General features: G+C 41.4%; 1 protein-coding gene across 2 annotated transcripts in view; it reads left to right on the top strand.

Moving 5' to 3' along the window:
• Pcmtd1 (protein-L-isoaspartate (D-aspartate) O-methyltransferase domain containing 1) overlaps positions 1-22,676 on the top strand; it is a 64,465-nt gene that overhangs the window by 10,715 nt on the left and 31,074 nt on the right. The window contains exon 2 of one of the 2 annotated variants that reach the window (XM_055603191.1): positions 17,221-17,642. The exons of the other annotated variant lie outside the window; for it this stretch is intronic. Coding sequence (XP_055459166.1) covers positions 17,336-17,642 — 307 coding nt within the window. The 5' untranslated portion in view covers positions 17,221-17,335. The remainder of the gene's footprint in view (positions 1-17,220; positions 17,643-22,676) is intronic. 2 annotated transcript variants of the gene reach the window in all.

Below are 22,676 nucleotides of genomic sequence, written 5' to 3'. Positions count from 1 at the left end.
GGCTATAGAGAGAAACCCTGTCTGTAAAAACAAAACAAAAACAAAAAGGACGTTTTAGTCAGGGACGGTGGTTTCTGCCTGTAATCTCAGCACTGGGAGGGAACAAAGCAGAAGATTGCCACAAGTTTGAAACTTTGAGGTCAGCCTGAGTCACACAGTGGGGCCTAAAACAAGACCCTGTTTCAGAAACAGAAACAAAAGAATACGCCAAACTTCATATTTTTGGTTCCTCTAAAGCACATATGCTTTCAGTCTCAGAACAAACAAATCACACACCCATGTGTGATAGAAGACTTTCTAGCACTTAGCACACCTCTGTGGAGTTCACTTTTTTTCTGTTCTTTTCTGTCTGTCAATTTGAAATGTCACAAGAAACTTAATCTCGCCACAGTAAACTTTGCTACTGTTTGTGATTGGCCTTTGTGTCAATAATTTAACATTGCCAAATTCCCTGATCCTTTACTCTTTTGAGATTTCTATTTTTGGTGTGCCTGTTATGAAATTTAAGGAGTTTGTGAATTGCTTTATTTGTCCTTTTGCAGTGTGGTAACAGTTATAGAGGTCTGTAGAGGAGACACAGGCAGCAGAAAGATCGTGTGCTGTCTCTCACTTGATGGCAGCTCTTAAGGTATCTTTCTAGAATCTGACAGAGAGCGCTTTCTGGCTTAGCGCTGGGTGGCTCAGTTGGTGGCTGCTGCTCCAGTACTGCTAGTGACTCTCCGCCCGCACCTGCTGTCCCAGGATCAGAATAGACAGCTCTTGCAAGAGGCTGGCAGCAGATGCTTAGAGCTCTCCCAGGATCTGGGACGAACCCCCAGCACTTAAATTTAAACAAGGCAGAGGGAATGTTTGTGTGTGCAATTGAATCAAACTGCAGTTTGTGGATGCTTTGTCTGGCCAGGTGTAGCCAGGTGCTAGTTGTGTCCTCAGTTCTTGAACGGCCTGGACAGTGCCCCAGTGATCTAGGACTTACCATTCTGCTTTTAGGATTGTGTTTCTCTGGCTCAGATAGGAGAGAGAAGTCACAGTAATTTGAACAAAGAATAACTGAGAATTTTTCTGTTGTAAGGAAATTGGCTAATAGAGGGCTGAGCATGTGGGGGCACTTGAGAGGTGAACACAGTAGGATCAGGGGCTTAAAACAGTCTTTGTCTAGAGCCGGAGCTATCATGGATTGTAATGGGGCAGAAAGGAGCATGACAGAGATGTTGTTTTGTTTTTTGAGACATAACACTATGTAGCCCAGGCTGGCTTCAGACTCCTGGTGATTGAGTCTCTTGGTGACAAACAGGTGCAGCTATACATGGTTCAAATATGCCACAACATGAGGGCTGTGGTTGAGCACCGAAGCAAGAAGCCAACCCAGGGCCTGAGCTCTAGGCCTCAGAGATATTGTGTCTTTGGCTGATTGGATGAGTTGTGAGTAGAATTTGCCAGGAATTTACCTATGCTAGTAGCAGAAAGAGTTGTTCACACAGATAATCTGTTGAAGACTTCCATCTGCATACTTGATAGGGGAAGCTTATGGGCTTTGGTGCCCTGTGGGAGCCTGGCGTTTGTAAAGCCTGCCAAGCCTGCTGCCCTAACCAGGAAGCAAAGCCCTTTGCTGCCCGCAGTATCATCAATGCCATCTGCTAAACATTAACTACTAGTTGACGGTGGTGTTTTTCCTTTGTCTAACCCAGTGGTTCTCAACCCTCCTAATGCTGCGACCCTTTAATACAGTTCCTCATGTTGTGGTGACCCCAACCATAAAATTATTTTTGTTGCTACTTCATAAACTATAGTTTTGCTATTGTTAAGTACAAATCTTTTTTGGAGATAGAGGTTTGCCAGAGGGGTTGAGAACCACTGGTCTAGTCCCTGATAGAATGAGGTAACATGCTCCTGTGCACTAGGCTCTCCTTGAGATATGTCTTCATAGGTTTTGTACCCCTTGCTTTGGGTACAATTATGCTGGACTCCTTTTGATTAGAGGCCAGTTTCTCCTTTGTATTAGGCTGTTCCTGTTTACCTAATCCACAGCTTATTTCCTGTTTGCCTTCTGAATACTCACATAAAAATGTAAAAACAGTCATAGTATTAGGACATTGCTTATCTTTTCTCCCACATCAGTAAGATTAAAGGCTTTCCTCTCAGCATTAGAAGGTATTACTTATTTTTAACAAAAGGTGTTTGTTTTATAAACAGCACACAAAAAGCATCATCTCTCAATATCTCTTTTTGTGGCTTTTATTTTACAATGAATTGGAAAGAAAAAACAATATGCTATAGCCAGTTAATGCTGTCAGAATGACCTTGAATGAGTAGTTTTACCTGAAGAGAGGGGAAGGTAGAAAATTATGCTTAAACCATTTATTTTATTTTATGTGTAAAGGTGTTTCCTGTCTGTGCACCATGTGTGTGTACTTGGTGCCTTCAGAGGCCAGAATAGGGTGTCAGATGCCCTAGAACTGGAGCTACAGATAGTTGTGAGCCATCATGTGGGTGCTGGGAATCGAATCTGGAAGAACAGCAAGTGCTTGTAATCTCTGAGCGCTCTCTCCAGCCCCAATTATATTTTTCCCCTTTGTGGTTACTCTTCTTGATCTGATCTTCACAAATGTTAAAGTGCTTTGTTTCGGCGTATACACAGAAGTAAATGGGTCATAGTTTTGCCTTTGTGGTGCAGTGGATTTCAAAGTTTAAGAGAACAGTTTCAAATGTCAGTAATGACTTTTTTGACCTAGTCTCATTTTATTGCTATTGTCACCATAATTCAACAACAAAGAACTCATGGGCCATAAAAAGCTCTTGTGACCTTAAGATAGGAAGGTGAAAGAAAGGACTAGAAAGTAGAGAGTATTCTTGTCTTGTTTATTTTCTGGACGCATTATAAATCTGTGTATGATTCCAGCTTTTTGTATTGCTTATGCTTAGAGTAATTTATAGAACTCCAGTATTGCTCTTCTGTGAAATCGTTTGGATTTCTTTTTCTCTTTGTATTTATGTGTATCACTCTATGTACCTTTTGTTGATAATAATGATCCATGTGCAAGCTTGAAGGCACAGACTGCTAATTCTACCTGTATTGGATATTCTTGAGTCTCCATAGCAGTCTTTTTTTTTTTTTTTCTCACATACAAACTTCTGAAAATTACAACTTTAACTATGTTGACATAAATACTGCTCTTGCTTCCAAGAAATGATGGGGACTTTATTCTGAGCCAGATCTGAGTGACAGTGGCCCAGAAATGTGGATTTGAACAACATATTTCACTCTAGAATGGCTGTACAATCTTGAATTAACTAACTACATGGTTGAGGAGGCATTGGGCTCTAATAGAATGGGAGAATCTTACAACATTCTTAGTTTTTGGTGGAAGCTAGTGGGCTGCTAAGTTTAACAATACATTCCAAAAGTTTTATATAATGGTCATAATAGTGTTAATTCACATACAGAGATTGATAGTTTCTACTACTGTGATGAAACACCATGACCAAAAGCATCTTGGGGAGGAAAGAATTTATTGTTTGGTCTTCCATATAGCAGTTTACCATCAAATGTAGGAACTCAAGGGTAGAATTCAAATAGGGCAGGGACCAGCTGATACAGAGCCCATGGAGGGGTGCTGCTTACTGGCTTGTTCCTTGTGGCATCTGCTCATTTAAGGTGTCCCCCCCCCCACATAATTCTAGTCTGTGTAAACATGAGGTTTTTTTATGCTTGCCTTTGCTCTGAATGATGACACAGAGACCTTTACGTTTACTAACGGCTTTAGGCACTACAGCTGGGCAGATACTCAGTATTCTAACACTACAGTACTGTCCTGGCCTATGTCCCGCTACATGGCTGGTTATGTGCCATCTTAGTTTCATTCTGGCACCTGGAATGCTGGGAATTGTGCTTGGAAAATAACAAAATCTCATGGCAAAGTATAATGAGTGGCCATATCTGTTTGTCCTTGTAAGCTCCTGAGTAATGTTTCTCGAATCCACTCAGCTGGAAATTCCAAGGAGTGGTCTTGACCAAAGCCTACCCTGGTCAGTCTTTAATTAAAAGCTTGCTTCAAATTTGGCTCAAATGGTGGAACTCGTTTTTCTCTAGTAAAGTAATACCTGACAAATAAATAAATAAAGTTTTGACAGAATTTTCATTAAGTGAGTTTTCTAAATGAGTATCATTTGTGTAGTCATTAAACCAATGTTGACATATTCATCCTTTAAGATGACCTTCTTAGCTTTAAAGCCGAAGTATTACAGTCTGATACCATGTTGGGCTCCTAACCATTTGTAATTCCATCTCCACAGAATCCAGTGTCCTCTTCTGGCCTCTAGGTACCTGTACTCATTGCATATAAACAGGTGCCATATACATATATGAAAATACAGAATGCAGTATAAATAATAAATAAATCAATAAAAAAAAAAAACAAGTACAAAAGAAGGCTCTCCCAGGTCCATCCCCCTCCCCCTTCCTAAGGGAGGCTAGACTGACACCTTCATGGCTCTTTGCTTTGGCTTGTGCTTACTTAGCAGAAAATATACACATATAAAATACACATATACATAAATGAAAATAAGTCTTTAATTGCATAGTTTGTACTTATCATTGAATATCAAGTTACTTTGATGCTTTTGGCAAGCCAGTAGTGAAACAGCTTAGTTTTTGCTTTGCTTACCTTCATAAGTCTTTAGAATTTGCCTATCTAAGTAAGAAAAATTTTCCTCTCATGCAGTTGCCACCAAACTCAAAGCAGCCTTGGTCCATGATGCCAGGGACAGTAGCTGTCTGGGCTTGTGAAGTGTTCTTTGTTTATCTCTTCAAACACTGTGTTCTCTTTTGGATTACATTTTCTTTTGCACCAGGGCTGGGTGAGCTTTGTCTCCTTTTTTGCAGAAAAGGAGCAGCTATTGACTCCTCCTTCCAGGGTGCTTAGGGGGAAGGAAAATGAGTCAGCATTCATTCTGTTCTCCACCCACCCTGCTTCATCTGTCTGCCATCTGTCTATTTTCCACCTACTTTGACTTTTCAGCACTTAACCCTCCCTAAGACATCCCGTGCAGCCCCAGAGATCCACAAATGCTGTATGGACTCCCAGCAGTTCTTATGGTATGCACAGTTCTTAATTTGGGAAGAATTGCAAGATTTCCCAAATCCTTTCAGGTGAGAGTATGTGAAGAGGAGCCCTGAATCCCACCCACCTCCCCCACCTCCCAACACACACAAACACACACACACTCTGGAGAGAAAATGTGGAAGAGTAAGTCAGCATTTTGTGACTTGTGCATAAATGAAGATTTTTATTCCAGACACAACTGCTAAGTGCTTACACTCTTCGGTCCTTCTGTCACTCCTTTAGCTCTTTGCATTTTCTTTTATTGTCTAACAAAAGATTTGACCACTTCCTATAACTTTTTCTTCTCCACCGAAGAGAAAAATGTCAGGAGGGGACAGTACAACTTGTGACCAAAGTAATAGAAATACCAAGGTGTAGGCACCTGTGCAGAGGAGGCTCTACTGTGACAGCTGGTGAGACAGCAGGGAGGATAGAGCCAGGCAGGCCCTGGGAAGCAGTTCCCTACTCACAGGTGTGAAAATGACACCCCAGAGACTTGCAGAGTTATCACTGCCCATAGCCAGACTGTGTACCTTTGGATGTGTATTTGACACTTTCCTTTGAGATGATTAACTCAGAATTAACAAAGGACACTTGTATAGTACTGACTTTTTAATGCTGTTCAAGTTAGAAGATTATTATTGAAATATCACCATAGTCATTTAATACAGACTAAATGAGCTTTGGTATAATCAGTTCATGCCCCCGTTATCTAGCAGTCAGGTTGTAATGCCTGCTGTATACACATGTTGTGGAGCATGATGCCTTTGGATTTTGGAACAGTGTTTGATGGTATGAAAAATATTTAATTTATGTTTTATTAAGTAAAAATCCTAAGTGATATTGTTACTTGGTGATTTGGGCTCCCGTTTGGGATTCTTAGTCTTGTTATTTAGATAAATAAAAATGGACTTGGAAGCTTGAGGACCATTTTATTAGTGTTGGAGGAAAAAAGAACAGGCCAGTTGTGCTGCAAATCTCACAGCTCTGAGAAGAAGGGAGGTGGAGAAAAGGAAGAGAGAAAGTTGTGGTTTTTGAGTTCGGGTCCAAGAAAGCAGGCATGGCATGTTCAGTGAGTTGCATAGCAGGAGGTGGGGAGAGTAAAGCTGGGAGTGTCAGGAAGAGCATGCTTTGGGTTTTAGAAAAAGGCATAGAAAGTAAGACAGAAAAATTATGCTTTCTCAAATCAGAACTCAAAACATGGGCAAGCTTATTAGTGGAGAGGGCATCAGATGGGCTTTTGGGAAGTTCAAGTTTATTTCATTAAGAAGACAGTCACTCCCCTTCGCCCTCCCAACCTCCCCGCCCCCCTGCCCCTTTCCATTTGTCTTATCTTCTTAGCATGTCTTCAAGTGAACCATCTTTGCTGGGATGGGATGATGGTGGTGGTGGTGGTGGACTCCTGCAGGGCCTGGTGATTGACAGGCTTAATCAAGATTTTTTCTTTTTTTTTTTTTTTTTTGTTTTTTGTTTTTTTAAAGTGTTCTGTCTTTCTTCCTGTTCCCCACCCCTCTTTTTCTTGTTTTCTCAAGATAGAAACTCTGTGGCCCTCATTGTCCTAGAACTTACTTTGTAGACCAGGCTGTCCTCACACCTGCCTTTGCCTCCCAAGTACTAGCCTTTGCAACCATGCTGGATTTACTGGATTAATTATCTTCTTACTGTTTTTTCTTATGGCATGATACAAGAAGATTTATTGTTTTTTTTTTCTTTTTTTAAATTTATTACAACTTATTCAATTTGTATCCCAGCTGTACCTCCCTCCCTCAACCCTTTCCAACCTGCCCTCCATCCCTCTTCTCCTCCCATGCCCCTCCCCAGTCCACTGATAGGGGATGTCCTCCTCCCCTTTCATCTGACTCTAGCCTATCATGTCTCATCAGCACTGTCTGCATTGTCTTCCTCTGTGGCCTGGTAAGGCTGCTCCCCTCTCTCCCCCAACTAGGGGGAGGTAATCAAAGAGCTAGCCACTGAGTTCATGTCAGAGACAGCCCCTGTTCCCCTTACTAGGGAATCCCACTTGGAGACTGAGCTGCCGTGAGCTACATCTGTGCTGGGGTTCTACGTTATCTCCATGTATGGTCCTTGGTTGGAGTGTCAGTCTCAGAAAAGACCCCGGTGGCCAGATTTTTTGATTCTATTGTTCTCCTTGTGGAGGTCCTGTCCCCTCCAGGTCTTTCTATCTCCCAACAGAGGAATGGATACAGAAATTGTGAAACATTTATACAGTGGAATACTGCTCAGCAGTTAAAAAACAAGGAAATTATGAAATTTGCAGGCAAATGGTGGGAACTAGAAAAGATCATTCTGAGTGAATTATCCCAGAAGCAGAAAGACACACATGGTATATACTCACTTATAAATGGATATTAGACATATAATTTAGGATAAGCATACTAAAATCTGCACACCTAAAGAAGCTAAACAAGAAGGAGGACCTTGGGTAAGATGATCAATCCTTATTCAGAAAGGCAAACGAGATGGACATCAGAAAAGGGAGAAAACAGGGAACAGGACAGGAGCCTAACACAGAGGGCCTCTGAAAGACTCTAACCAGTAGGGTATCAAAACATGCTGAGACTCATAGCCAAACTTTGGGCAGAGTGCAGGATTAATTCTTAAGGGAGGAGAAAATATATATAGTGCCCAAAATCTACCATGAGGGAGGGGCCATCATTAATGGCCTCCAAGAGTACTAATTCTTATCCAGATTCCTGGCAGTATAAACAATATACTCTCAGTGCTATGTTTAAAAAGCATGTAGGACCAGCAGTATTGTGCAGGAAGTAAAGTATTTTGCCTTGCAAATTTCAAAACTTGAATTTGATCCCTGGATTCTGTAGGTCGATGGAGAGAACCAATTCCTAAAAGTTGTACTCTGATCTCCAAAGCATGTATAGTGGTACATACTGTGTACCCTCTCCCAATAATAACAATATTAACAATTTTATTTATTTTTGTTCTTTTGTTTTTCGAGACAGGGTTTCTCTGTATATTCTTGGCTGGCCTGGACTCTCTTGTCAACCAGTCTGGCCTTAAACTCAGCGATCCTACGTGCCTCTGTTTTCCAGAGTGCTGGGATTACAGACACACCACCATGCCAGGCCAATAAAGTAATTTTTAAAAAGCATGCAGGTGCTTAGAAAGTTGCTAGAAGTGACTCTGAACACTGATGTTATGATAGTGTTCACTTTTCTGCAGAAGCATTCTTAGAATTAGGACAGTCACTATTATGAAGATGTTTACAGAAATTCTCAGGAAATGTATAATACATATTAATATAATAATGTAAAAAAAACTTTTTTGAGGTTTTAGTATTATTTTCCTTGTGATGTCTTTGCTGATTTCTTTGTGTCCTAGACTCTTGCTAAATATACATTCATTCTTTAAGAAGTTATTCTCCACATGCCTTTATATATCTTTTGAAGTTTCTCCATGTGACTGTTTTGACTTGCCACTTATGTTCTAACACTTCATGTAAACCCTTTAGGAGCTAAGGACATAAGCCTGAAGCTGTCTTCTTCATGTGTGTACCCTCTGACTCACACATCAGAGGGAACTTTGGTTTATCTGTTTTATGGGTATTTACTTCAGCATCACTAATGAACATGCTTCTGGTTTTTCTCTAGTTGTTATTTTTGGATAGCATTTCCCATCTGTGATCATCGATGAGGTTTTGGTTTCCAGTGGCCCTCCTTGCCTCTCTTTTCCTACCAGTGTGCAGAGAAGACCATCCAAATTAAACCAACTGCCGAGCCACCACTGTTCTTACTACATAAATACTGTGATTGCTGTTTTCCTCCTGCCAAGTAACACACTGAGATTATTTTCCTTGTCTTTGGTTCTACTTATTCTTAACATTCTTATTTATTAAATTTATTATTTTTAATGGACAAGTAGTAATTATGCATGTCTATGTGACTGTCATGCTTTGAGTGTGAAATGTCCACCACAGGTCCTTGTACTTAGACGTTTGGTCTGTCGTTGGCGATGCTGTTTGGGAACTTTGGGACCTTGAGGAGGTGGGGCCTACGTGAGGAAGTGGGTTGTTGGGATTGAGGTGGATTTTAGAGATTATAGCTTGATGTGCTTGTCTTCCTCTAGCTCCCTCAGTGCCTCTGCATGCCTCCTCAAGCCACCGCAGTCATGGCCTTCCAGCTGCTCAGGTACCATGACCTCCTGGCAAGGATGGCCTGTACCTCATCAAACCATGAAGTTATCTGTTCAAAGCACTAAGAAACTTAATATCAGTTATGTATGTTATATGACATATTAAAATATATCATTTTGCTATTTGTAATATGGAGTAATAAAACCCGGCTACTTAATAAATGCATATACTCAGTACATGCATGTTCATTGTTTTATGATCCTGTGTGTGTGTGTTGTGTGTTGTGTGTGTGTGTGTGTGTGTGTGTGTATGTGTGTGTGTAGTCAGAGGCTAATTTTCAGGAGTCAGTCCTTTTCCTTCCACACTGTCTTAGGGAAGAGTCTTGTTTTTACTGTGCTGAGTATTGTGGGCTGGCTGGCCAGTGAATTTCTGGGCAGTTGGCCACTGTCTGTCTCCTATCATGTTGTGGGAGTTAGGATATGTATCACCATTTCTGGCTCTCTTCCCGTGGATAGTAGAGATTGAACTTAAGCATTAGGCTTGCATGGTCAGCTTTTTACCAGCTGAGCCATCTCCCTGGCCCACAGTGTTTATAATAATAGATGTCATGGTATTCATTGAGTATTACCATGTAGTCTTTCTACCAAATCCTTTGATCAATGTTTTTCCTTTTCCCTTGCAACATTTCTTCTCCTGTGTCTGACTTACATTGCACAATGTCTTCCAAGTTACATGTTGTAATGTGTGGCTGAACAGTATTTCATTATGTATTTATATGATCTTTTAATTTTTTTTTGGAGACAAGATCTCACATAGTCGAGGCTGCCCTCAGACTTGCTATGTAATTGAGACCAGCTATGGATTTCTGATCATTCTGCCTCTACCGCCCAAAAGCTGACATGATAGATACGTACCACCACACTCAGCGGAGCACATGCCATGTTGACCCACATGTTAAGATTTTGAATAGTACAGCAACGATGGTGAGAGTGCAGATATCCGTTTAGTATATTGACTGCAGTTCTTTTGAATATATATTTGTCACTGGGATTACGGGATCATTTGGTAATTCTGTTTTCAGTGTTCTAAGGAACTACTGTACAGTCTCTGTGATGGCTGTGTTAACATTGCTGTCAGCAGTGCTGGGGAGTCTCGTTTCTGCATACCCTCATCAACACTTTTTATCTTTTTCTTGTTTTTAAACATAATAGTCATTCTAACAAAGGTGATGTGATATCTTCCCGTACATGTGTGTGTATTTCTGTGCACACAATATATGTGTATGTGTCTGTGTTTTTGAAATCGGCCTTACCATGTAGCCCTGGCTTTGAACTTGGGACCCTTCCACATCAGCCTCCCTGGTGTATATTACGCATTTATCATTATATGTGGTCTTATCATGGAATTGATTGATCTTTTTTCCCCCTGGGGATAATTATGGTGAACATTTCTCATGTATGTGTTGGACATACTTGTGTGTTCCTCCAAGAAGGCTCAGTTCAACTCCTGTCTCCCATCGTCTGGGTTCCTGGGTATTGGCCTCCAGTCAGATGGGTGCTTTCAAAGTGTTGTCTTCTCATTATTGTTTCCTTTGGGACAGGGTTTCTCTGTGTAATAGCCCTGGCTGTCTGGACTGTCTTTGTAGACCACGCTGGCCTCGAGCTCACAGAGATCTGCCTGTCTCTGCCTCTTGAGTGCTGAGATTACAGGCTTGCGCCGCCACACACCCGGCATCTGCAAAACTTTTTAGTTTGATGTAACTTAAAAGTCATTTTTTATTTGTGTGGCCTATGATTTTGGAGTCATATCCAGTAAATGTGTTTCCAGATGAATGTTAAGTGTGGATCATTCTTCTGTTGCCTGCCTTCCCCTCCCTTATCTCCCGTCCCTTCTCCCTTACTTCTGTTAAGTGTTACTGTGCAGCCTTTTGGTGGCTGAGAGCATTAGCTGTATAGACCAGGTCAGATCAAACTTGCAGTAATCCTCCTGCCTCTGTCCTCCAAGTGCTAGGTGTTAAGATAGAGCTACTGTGCTCTGCTCCTCCATTTTCTTCGAGGTATCTTATGGTTTGTCAGCCTCATCCCTAAATCTTTGATTTTAATTTTTACTTATGTGTATGTCCCTGTGTGAGTGTATCCCGTGATACACTCTGAGATCACCTGAGGGTGCTAGATCCCCTGGAATTAGAGTAACAGGTAGTTGGGAGCTGTGTGGGTGCTTGGACAGAATTCTGCTCCTCTGCAGGAGCAGCGAGCACTCTAAACTGTGGGGCGTCTCTCCTGTCCTTTGTAACTGAATTTTTAATCCATTTTGATTGTAGAGTAAAGTAAGGGCTAATTCAGTTTTTATGTGGGTATCCACTTTCCCCAACACTGTTTACTGAAGAGACTGAACTTTCTTCAGTGTGTTGACACAGTCACTGAAGATTAGTGTGCACTTTTTTTTTTTTTTTTTTTCCAGTGCCATCCTGTTTTGCTTATTGAAGCTACTGGAGTACATTTTGAAATCAGGTCATGTGGTACCTTTAGGGTTGCCTTTTTGCTTAGCATTGCTTTGGCTGTTTTCAGTCTTGTTTTTCTACAGATATTACGATTGGTTTTTTTTTTTTTTTTTTTTGTGTGTGTGTGTGTGTGTGTGTGTGTGTGTGTGTGTGAAAACTGACATTGGAATTTCATATAAATTGTGCTGAATCTGGACATTTTACCAATCCTAATCCAGGATCAGGATCCCATTCCCTTTATTTGTTTTGTACAGTTTCTTAGGGTTTGTAGACTGCCCCTCTTGATACTGGACATCTGTATGGGGCCATTTTCTCTACCTTGATAGAAAGTGTAGGCGGGGAAAAGCTCTTCAAGTGCTAGTTATGCCACCTCTGTATTCCTTGGCATTTGACAGTAGTGAGCAGTGCTGATGGCAGGTGGGTAGGGTAGTCTCTTGTGTTGCAGCTCTTGTGCAGCTCTTGAGTTGTGCATGCTCATATCTACCCATATGACAGTTCTTGCACAGGCCTAGGATGTTTGCATTCTATTGTTCCCAGCAGCTCTAGCAGTCAAGGCCTGTGGTCCTCTCCCCTTTAAGAACCTCTGTTCTTTAACCTCAGCTTTGCATATTCCTCTTGTTCCCGTTGTAGCCCTTACTGAACTGTGCAGCTGCCTCTTAGACTGTCAGGTAGGCTGTTTGTTGCACCACTGCACTGCTGCTCTGTTGTCTGATGCCTCTTCCTTTTTCTTTTCATTTTTTTCTTTTTATTTTTAATTTTATTCTCTCCCTCCTCTCAAAAGAGCCGGCCTCCCAGGGGCATGGACCAAACATGGCATAACAAGCTCCACTAAGACCAGACACAAACTGTTACATCAAGGCTGGACCAGGTAATCCAGTGGGAGGAGAAGCATCCCACAAGCAGGCAAAAAGTCAGAGACGGCTCCACCCCCACCCTCATTGGGAATCCCACAAGAATACTAAAGCTTCTCAGCCATAACATATATGCAGAGGACCTAGGCCAGACCCCTGCAGGCTCCCTGATCTGTGAGTCCCCAGGAGTCCTGGTCAGTTGATTCATGTGCCTTGTTCTAATGGTATCCTTGACCCCTCTTGTTTCTCTGATCCTCCCTTTCCCTCATCAGCAAGACTCTCCGAGCTCTGCATGCTGTTTGGCTGTGTGGCTCTGGATCTGCTCTCATCAGGTGCTGGGCGAAGTCTCTGGTCCTGCTCAAAGTGATGCTAGGCTCTGGTCCCAGAACACTCAGCGGGCAGGACAAACTGTAGGTGGAAGGGTTTGTGCCTGGGTTGGTGTCTCAGTGCTTTCATGTGAGGCCTTGCCTGCTTACAGAAAATACATGCTGCCTTTTTATACCAGCCACTTCGAGGAAAGTAGGTAAGAAGAGGCCTCTGAGGAGCAATCTGTTACAGGGCCTTATGTTGCAACAGGAGGAAAGGCAGCACAGGATGTAGCTCCCAGCCAACTTTTTAAGTCAGTCTCAGTGGCTTGCTCCTGCAGCAGGGGTGGGAGTCAAGGGGGGGTGGTGGTGAGGTGTTTGTTGTTTGCACTAGTTACTGCAAACCTCACATGCAAATGAGGCTTTGGGTTCCTGTCTTCAACAGCAATATTAACCCTTTGCTAGGTTATCAGGGGAAGTGCCTCCACTCAGACCTACATAGGAATTGTAGGAGTTTAGAGTTCTCCAAGGATTGTGGTAGCAGCTGGTGTAAGTCTGGTATAAGCTATTTGAAACTGCTGGCTGAGGCTCCATATTCAGGGTGGTTTGAGTGAGTATGGCCCTCATACATGCCTATGTTAGAATGCTTTGTCCTCAGTGAATGGAACTGTTTGGGAAGGATTAGGAGGTGTGGTCTTGTTGGAGGGGCTTTGAGTTTTCAAAAGCCTATGCTAAGCCCGGTCTGGCTCTGTGTCTCTGTCTGTTTGACTCTGTCTCTCCCTCTCTTTCTTTCTCAGATGTGTTCTTTGGTAGTGCTTCAGTGCCATGGCTGCCTGCTGCTCTGCTTTACACTATGATGTTCTTGGACCAACTTTCTGAAACTGTACAAGCCCCCAATTAAATGCTTTAGTTTATAAATTGCCTTGGTCATGGTGTCTCCTCACAGCAGTAGATACATGTTCAGAATAGCTGGTGTTGGCATAAATACCAGTAGTAATTTGGCAGAGTGATTGATAGTTCTTTTGCTCGGGCAGCCAGGGTGTGTGCTCTCACAGTCCTAAGAGGACAGTGTGGGCCACCCATCTTAAACAGACCAGTTAAAAGCCAAGTTAATACTGAAGTGGAGGAAAAGAGGCTTTGTTCAATACAGCCACATTGGGGAGAGGGACTTCATGTCCTAACATGAGTGTTAAGGTTTAAGTATCATAATTAAGCAGTGTGGTCTGAGACTAGCCTCCAACGTACCCCGACTCCAGAACTTAGGCCACTGGATATTTCTTCCATTATGGACTTCCTGAGCCATACTGGAGGATTGAACATGCTGGACAAGAGCTTTATCTCAGCCTTCTCCCGCTCCTCTGCTCCCACTTTCAGTTTTGAGGGAAGGTCTCACATAGCCCAGCATGGCTTCGAGCCTACTCTGCTCTAGATGACTGTAGCCTCTGATCCTCTTCTGCCTGCCACATGTTGGGATTATAGACATATACCATGACCCTGGCATCTATGTTGTCCATGTTGGTCTTGAACTTAATTAGTAGTCTAGGATAGCCCAAGGTATAATCCAACATGTGATCCCTGGGCTTCAGCCTCTTGAGTAACTTGATAACTGTACCACAAGGCTTGGTTCTAACTTGATGCATCCTGTAGGCTTGATATGTTGATTTTTTTTTCAGTGTCAATTTCTTTCTTTCTTTCTTTTTTTTTTTTTTTTTGAGACAGAGTTTCTTTGTGTATCCCTAACTGCTCTGGAACTCACTTTGTAGACCATTCTGGCCTTGAACCTCAGAGATTCACCTACCTCTGCCTCCTGAGTACTGCAATTAAAGGCAGGGACTACTACTTCCTGGCTTCAGTTTCAGTTTTTTGAAGATACTAAAAAAAAAAAAAATTCCTTGAGTTCTTTGACTGTGGGTGGTTTGGGAACATTTACTGTTCCATTTTCAAGTACTTGTGATTTTTCTAGGATTTCTCTTGCCAACTGAGTTTGCTTTTACTCCATTACGCTCAAGAACATACTTGATTTGACTTGTGATCCTCCTGAGTGCTGGCATTACAGGCATGCACCAACATGTCTGGCTCTTTGCTCTCTTTTGGTTACCATCTGCTTGGAGTATTTTTTCCAGCCTTTCAGTCCCCAGTTATGCACATCCTTAAGGCTGAAATGATTATCTCTATGTAGTGTTACGATAATGTGAGGTGATGCTTATACATGATGAGATGAAGGAAGATGACAGTAGGAATTTTTATGTGCCTTTTGACTAATACATTAGGGTGACTCTAGTACAAGTGGTTTTCGGGCCACAACAGTGATGCCAGATGCAGATACCGTGTTAATAGCTGGGCACAGGCAGGGTTTACACCATGACTGGGTTGGACCACAAGCCATATTGAATTTCATTAGACTGTTTGGGAAGGGGATACAAGTTAAAACCTGTGAATTGCTTATTTCTGGAATTCTCCACTTAATTTTTCAAACCATAGTTGATGATGGGTAATAACAACAAATCACGGGAAAAGAAAATTCCACAACAGATAAAGGAAGATCACTGTATGTGCCTTTCCTGGGTTTCCTTTTAGCTTTTTTTGTTCAGATCTGATACTCTTATCTCCTACTAGAGCATGAAGAAAGCGTCCCGGCATGTCAAGTTTCCCATCCATGCACCACCTTTTCGTTTTATAATGCTTTCTCCATCTCCTGAAGTGCTTGATCTCAGGCCTGATTGACCCACCCTGGAAGTATTTTTAAAATGGAGATGAACCTGTCTCTTCCTTGTTAAAATCTCTTGATTAGCTCAGTGTTGCATATGGTACATTATTTAAAATTAGAAGTGGATCTCCCAGGGTTTGAGAACCTTCTCAAGTTGTGTTTAAAAATGCTGATTTGTTTGCTTTTTCAGTAGGAAAAGGTCTGTAAATTTGGTGAGACCATGGAAAGGGATCAGTGCCAGAAAGGGGAGAAGAAATCACTGTTCTAGAGTGAAAGATTGTTAAGGTGCTGGAGAGTGCCAGCTGTAGATAATTTTTCAACAGTCTTATTCTTGTGATTGAGTACCCCAGTCCATAATCCCTCTCACCATGTATGCCTTTAAGGAAGTTGTCTTCAGTTCCACGTCTCATTTTGCGTTCTTCTGTGCTCCTTTGAGGTACATCGTTCTATCCTTTACTGTGATTTCTCTCTTAAAGGTGAACATTCTGATGGCCTGCTTTCCTCATTGTCTTATTGTGATGTTTAGAAATAAAGCATTGTGAAGGTTTGTGCCAGTGGTAGTTGTTTATTAATACTTGCCTTGTTCTCATAAAGAGTGTGAAGTGTGGGGCTGGAGATGGCTCAGTAGGCCCACCAGATAACAGTACTGGCTAGCCTGGCTGAGGATCCCAGGAGTTTGGATGTGATGGAGGCTCATAGCCATGTTCAATAACTCCAGATCCTTCACACAGAGAATATACTCTTTTACTTTGTAGTGTGTTAATGCAATGGAGAGAGGTCAATCTGCTGTTGCCTTTATGCCATCTAGACATGCCAGATGCAAGTGAGCATTCCAGGAGTATTATTTTTTCTTGTTTTGTGTGTGTGTCGTTCCAGTGCTTAACTATTAAACTTATTAATGAAAGTTGTGGACTCATTTTTTATAACAAAATTTACCAAATAAATCAGTCACTGTGTTTGTGCATGTACATGAATTAGACCAGGGAATCTGGCTTTTTAAATTTGAGAGTACATGCTGGTCTTGAGATCATGAACCTCTTGCCTTTGCTTTCTTAATGTTGGAATTACAGGAATGCCATGTCGTTGTGCCTGGCTCTTTTTGTCTTTGCATTTATATTAGTGTTTAGGTAATATAAACATAAAATATTTAAAATGTAAACCGTGTAAAATTATTGGCTTCTAAGGTCAAGAATTTTAAGTCATTAAGGCAGGATCACTCTTACTGTAAGTGTGGCTAAGTGACTCAGAGCATGGTCTTTGAATCAGGAATGGTACTAAGTTGGCAGCAGTCTCCTTCTCCAAACCCTCACTGTCTCATGTGGCGGCCGCCTGGTAGTCCTGTAACTGCTCCCGCAGGTTAAGTGCGTGAAATCTGATGAAGCTGATAACTGAATTTTAAGTTGCATGTAATTATGATCTGTTAACCTCTGGGTATGTGACTCAATGGTCACAATATAGGACCAGTACTAGTAAACTTAAATTCTTAGCCCAAGTTTTCCAACTTCCGTGGTTGTTACAAGAAGTAAATAAGATAGTATATTTAAGTCATTTAACACTGTGGCTGGAACAGAATGTATTCTTGGGAAATGGTAGTTAAATATTATGACACACATTAATTTAAACTTGTTTATTTTTACTCTTTTCCAGGTTTAATTTATTTTTGGAAATCAAGTTCAATATTAAAAAGAAAAAGCACACATTATTGGAAGCCATTTCTACTAATCCGTTACATTTTAACTTATGATTTGATTTGAATACTGTCATGGGAGGAGCTGTGAGTGCTGGGGAAGATAATGATGACTTAATTGATAACCTTAAAGAAGCTCAGTACATCCGAACTGAAAGAGTAGAGCAAGCGTTCAGAGCCATTGACCGCGGAGATTACTATCTGGAAGGCTACCGGGACAATGCGTACAAAGACTTAGCCTGGAAGCACGGGAACATTCACTTGTCAGCACCTTGCATTTATTCCGAAGTTATGGAAGCTTTGAAACTTCAACCAGGATTATCTTTTCTTAACCTGGGCAGTGGAACCGGATATTTAAGTACAATGGTGGGCTTAATTTTAGGTAATTTTATTTTTGTAAATTTCAATTTATAAAGTGAGCTGAGTTTGCATGGCTCTTCATGACCTACAATGTTTGTAACTGTGTCTAGTATGTTCTGAATGGTGTCTTTTTTTTTTTTTTTTTTTTTTTTTTTTTTTACTTAGGAGGCACATAGTTGTAGCAATCCCATCATTCCCAGCACTGTCCCTGATGGGTGGTCAGCTCTTGCACTCTTCTGTCTAACTACAGTAAATGTAGGAATGCTTGGAATCGAGCACCTGGGGCTGGGTTTGTAGCTAAGTTGGTGGGATACTTACCTAGCATGTACAAAGCTCTAGTATCGACCCAGTACTTCACATACCAGCAGGCTAGTAGGAACAGAAATCAAAATCATCCTCAGTAACATACTACATAGTGAGTTTGAGGCCATCACGGGATACATGAGACTCATCCCACCCCACCCCCCCCAGCAACTGGTAGGCAAGAAGCTCATGAGTACTAGCAGTATATAAAGTAACAATTTATGATCATTTTATCAGCGTCCCATTTCAAGTGGAAAGGGAATTGTGCCAGACTTGAAGATAGGCATGCGGGACTTAGACCATGTGGCATAGTGGGACAAAGTAAGAGACTGGGGAAAAAAATAACAGCATATTTTGTGTCTGTTGAACCAGACTTCTAGAATGAGAATAGGGCAGGGATCAAAAGGAACTCAGAATGAGTGCTGGCATAGTGTAAGGCTCTGCAGCTCCTTCAGTGTGCCCAGAAATCCTTAGAAGAGTATGTTATTAATCATGCTATCTAAGTGAGTGAACTGAGAGGTTAAATTACTTCTGTGAAATCATTAGCTAGGAAGTGAGTGGGAAGACGGATTACAGGTGGGGAATTTGTAGATGGAGGAACATTGTATACGTAAGACATGTTGGATAGAAAACAAGGCACCTGTGAGGTCACTAACTTACTGACTCCCTCCATCACATTGACTGAGTTGCGTGGGAGCAGTTAAGGTTCATCGTTAAGTTGTCTGGCAAAAACTCTTGCTTGCACGGCTGGGGACCAGTTTCCAAGAAAGAAATTAACAGTTCTTACCTAGTGTGATGAGTTCTGTGTTTAGTCCAAAGTTCTAGAGCTACATTTATTCTACCATAGTCGTAGGAATAGTTGTTGTAGGGGAGTCGTTGAAGGAATAGAGTAGAGAATGGCACACACTATCATCAGTGATTATGTCTTCTATGCTTAGTTAAATGTAGTCACAGTTTCTCACTGTCAATCAGTCATTTTCAGGGCTGGAATCTCTTCCTAGACAGTGGCTTTTTCCATGTTTTCCTAGTCATGAGATTCAGTCATGGAACCTGTGACTTGTTTGATTAAAACGCGTGTGGCCTTCTGCACAACTGAATTAGTTTTTGATGCTGAGCAAGTCAAAAACAATGTCAGATTACTAAGCTTTTACCACGAAGGAGAAACTTAAAACTTTGTGTTGGTTTGCTCCTCTTCTCTGTCCTCTGGCAGGAACAACTTGTGTGTATTCTGTTTACTAGAGGCTTACTGAGAAGAGGTTTTGTCTCTTTGTTTTTAGACTGTTGACTGATTCATCCCATGTTCAGCCTCTGACACCTGGAGATCAGTCTACCCAAAGACAGGATGAGGTGTGTTTCAGAACTAGCAGCCTGACAAGAATACTTAACTAGCCCCAGCCACCTGCAGACTAAGTTAAATGGCCAGTTGTGCTCTTAAGCAGACCTTGAAGATGTTCTCTTACCAGGGGCCAGGATGGGGGAAGCAGACCCTGTGTTGTTATGTACATTAGGTGTTTTTCTCTTGTTAACGATGTCCCACAAGTCATGGACCTTCAGCTTACTCTGTCACCATAGTTTCTGAGTACAGTCTTAAGATTTGTCATCCTGCATAATTAAAACCAAAGTATAATTATTATTCTTTTTATGAACTGTACAGTTGGCAAAAAAAAGATAACACTTAAAAAGGAAGACAAGAAAGAACATCTGTGAAACAGTGGTCATAGCTCAGTTTTAATCTGTTAACTGCTCTGGAAGACTAATCCCCACAGTATACCCGCATACTTTGATTTGTATTCCATGTGTTAAATCAGAGGGAGGGCAAGCAAAAAAGTCAATTGGACCATGGAGAGGTGCTTAACACAGAGCCTGCAAATCTCTTGAGTATGTGGGTCAGGTGTGATCTTCTTTTGCACAGCGACCACATTTACAGCAGCCCTTTCCTCAGCATGTGCTTGCCATAGTCTGTTACAGGGATCCAGGCAGAAGCTGGGAAAGCAGGCCATATTTAGAGCAAGGGTTGTATTAGAGCATTCTTGTTCAGTGAGGGGAAGTTAGAGTTTTCCTCAGAGAGTTTTTCCTAGTTAAATGTCTGTCTGTCTGTCTATCTATCTATCTGTCTGTCTGTTATTTATTCTGCCTGCACATAGTCCTGCATGCCAGAAGAGGGCACCAGATCTCATTATAGATGGTTATGAGCCATCAAGTGGTTGCTGGGAATTGAACATAAGACCTTTGGAAGAACAGCCAGTGCTCTTAACCTCTGAGCCATCTCTCCAGCCCAGTTAAGGTATATTTAAAGCAGTTATCCATAAGTTTAATTTTGCCCCAGACTTGAAATGTAGATCACTTCAAATCTTTATATGTTGCCTTAGAACATAATTTTTCAGTTCCAAAATCAAAATAAAGAATGTTCTGCTCACCTAACTGTCTCCCAGAGCTCAGGATTTTTACAGAGGAATCTTAACACTATCTTTATTCTTGTATAATTAAGTTGAAGATGGAGAGAGAGAGAAAAAAAGAGCTCCCCAAATGTTTTACCTTTTAAAATTGAATTAAATACCAAACCATCACCATTACTGTCATTCTTATAGCTGTTGATTCAGGGAGGGGTGGTTCCTCTTTATCCTGCTCCTTTTTGGCTTGGGGACTTATTCTTACTTTCTTGATAGAACCTATAATACAAAAATTATAGTTCCTTGTAAAAGCAGTAATGTATACATATATTTATCCACCTTAAAGATTTTTCTTAGTCTCTTGACTAATTCTCTAGTTAGCAGAATTGACTGAGGAGATTCCCAGAATCATTCCAGGGCTGTGAATACAGCCACTGCGATGTTTTCTCCAGGATACACTCGTAAAGGTGAAGGCCACAAATGGAGAACTCGCTGCCAGCCTCTCTGGAGGAGCTTCTGAGTTAAGGTGTGTGCTACCGTCCTGTTTGGCCTACATGCCTCTTACCACAGGATGTTAAGTGATCCTTATTCAGAGTGCCTTTGCCTTCAGAAAATGTTCGCACATTTTCTCCCTCTGTAATTGTGTGTGTCTATGCTCTCCCTCACCTCCTTCTCTTTAAGCAGGTATAGTTTATATACTGGAAAGCTTACCCTTTCCCCCCTTTATTTTTCTTTTATATGTATGAGTGCCTTGACTGCTTGTATGTCTGCACCAGGTGTGTGCCTGGTTCTTTTGGAGGCCAGAAAAAGCCATTGGATCCCCTGATTCTGGAGTTCCAGAAGGTCGTGAACCACCATGTGGGTTTTGGGAACTGAATCAGGAAAGCAGCCAGTACTGGTACTGGAGTAGTCTCTCCAACCCCAATTTTACCAATATTTAAGTCTTTAACTCAGTGATTGTTAATAAAACTTTGCTACAGTCTACCCTTTAAACACCTCTGCTGTCAGGCCATATTCAATAGTATTCACTCTTGGTTTCTGCCATAGTCTTGACAGCCAGTTGCTCCTGTGGTTTGCCTTTCTGGGCCTTTCATAGCAGTGGGATCATACAGTGTTCTGTTCTGTTGGTTGTTTTGATTTTTTTTTTTTTTGAGACAGGGTTTTTCTCTGTAGTTTGGTATTAACATCTCCCCAACTTGGTTCATTTATATAGAAAATGGTCCTTTGCTTTTTGCCAAATTTAGTTGTAAGCCTTTTGAGTGCAGTGCTTTTATAACCCCTTCCCCGTGAGTTCAGTGCCTTATTTATTTATTCATTCATTTATCTATCTATCTATCTATCTGTCTATTTATCTATTTATTTATTTATTTATTTTTGTTCAGCGCCTTTTGTAGCTCCTCTAAATGTACCACATTTGTGACTCTTCCATGAGCATGGTGCTTTTGTGGCCTCTGAGTTTGGCACTTTCGTGACCCCATGCATGCAATGTTTTTGGTGTATTTTGCAGATCTGGTGCAGAGGAGCAGAAATGTTGAGTCATTTGTGTGTATTTCTAGTAGAAGTGCAGTAACTCTTCTCTTGCTTGTGTTGGGCAAGACACTGCATTGACCCGAGGCCAGTGAGCAGAGCTTGAATCTTAAATATGACACCAGTCCCTGGGGGCAGTCTTAGGCAAGTCATGTTCTCAGTTCACTTTAGCTTGTAAAATTAAGTAGATTCTACCTGGATGAATTTTTAGTATGTAAGATTATATCCTTTCCCTTTCCCCCACTCTGTCTCGCTGTCTCTGTCTCCTTGTCTCTCTGACACACACACACACACACACACACACACACATTCTGTTCCTTAGAGACAGTGTCTGCTCGACTTTAGAAACCATAGCTACTGGAAGAATGGAATGCTTTCAAAAATTTATTGTCTTGCATTTGTTTTCCTATGTGTGAAATGATTCATGAGCCAGTATTGTAGAATGTAAGCTCACAGACAGAGAAGTGTTTCTTTCCTTGTAGTACAGGTCATCCTTTGACTGTGTTGGATGTTGGGCTGAATGCATTAAGTAGTGGCAGGGGTGGATTATTTAATTCAGATGCTTGATTTGCAGGGAGGTTTTTGTTTTCTTTGGAATCGATCTTCACTTCTGCTGGAGTCTGTCTAATAGAGCCAACCTATTCCATTCTTGGAATTTTATTTTATCTATCTATCTATCTATCTATCTATCTATCTATCTATCTATCTATATCTAAGTGTGTGTATGTGTGTGTTTACATGTGTGTATAAGCAGAGGGTTTCATGCAAACTGTTGTGATCATATTCACTCCTTCAGTACCCTCCTTTCTGCTCTTGTTGAGCCTTTTTTTCCATTA

This window comes from Psammomys obesus, unplaced genomic scaffold (genome assembly GCF_907164565.1).
Source record: "Psammomys obesus unplaced genomic scaffold, mPsaObe1.curated_primary_1811, whole genome shotgun sequence".
NCBI lineage: Eukaryota > Metazoa > Chordata > Mammalia > Rodentia > Muridae > Psammomys > Psammomys obesus.
The sequence above is the reverse complement of the archived record's forward strand: the minus strand, read 5'-3'. Positions and strand labels throughout refer to the sequence as shown.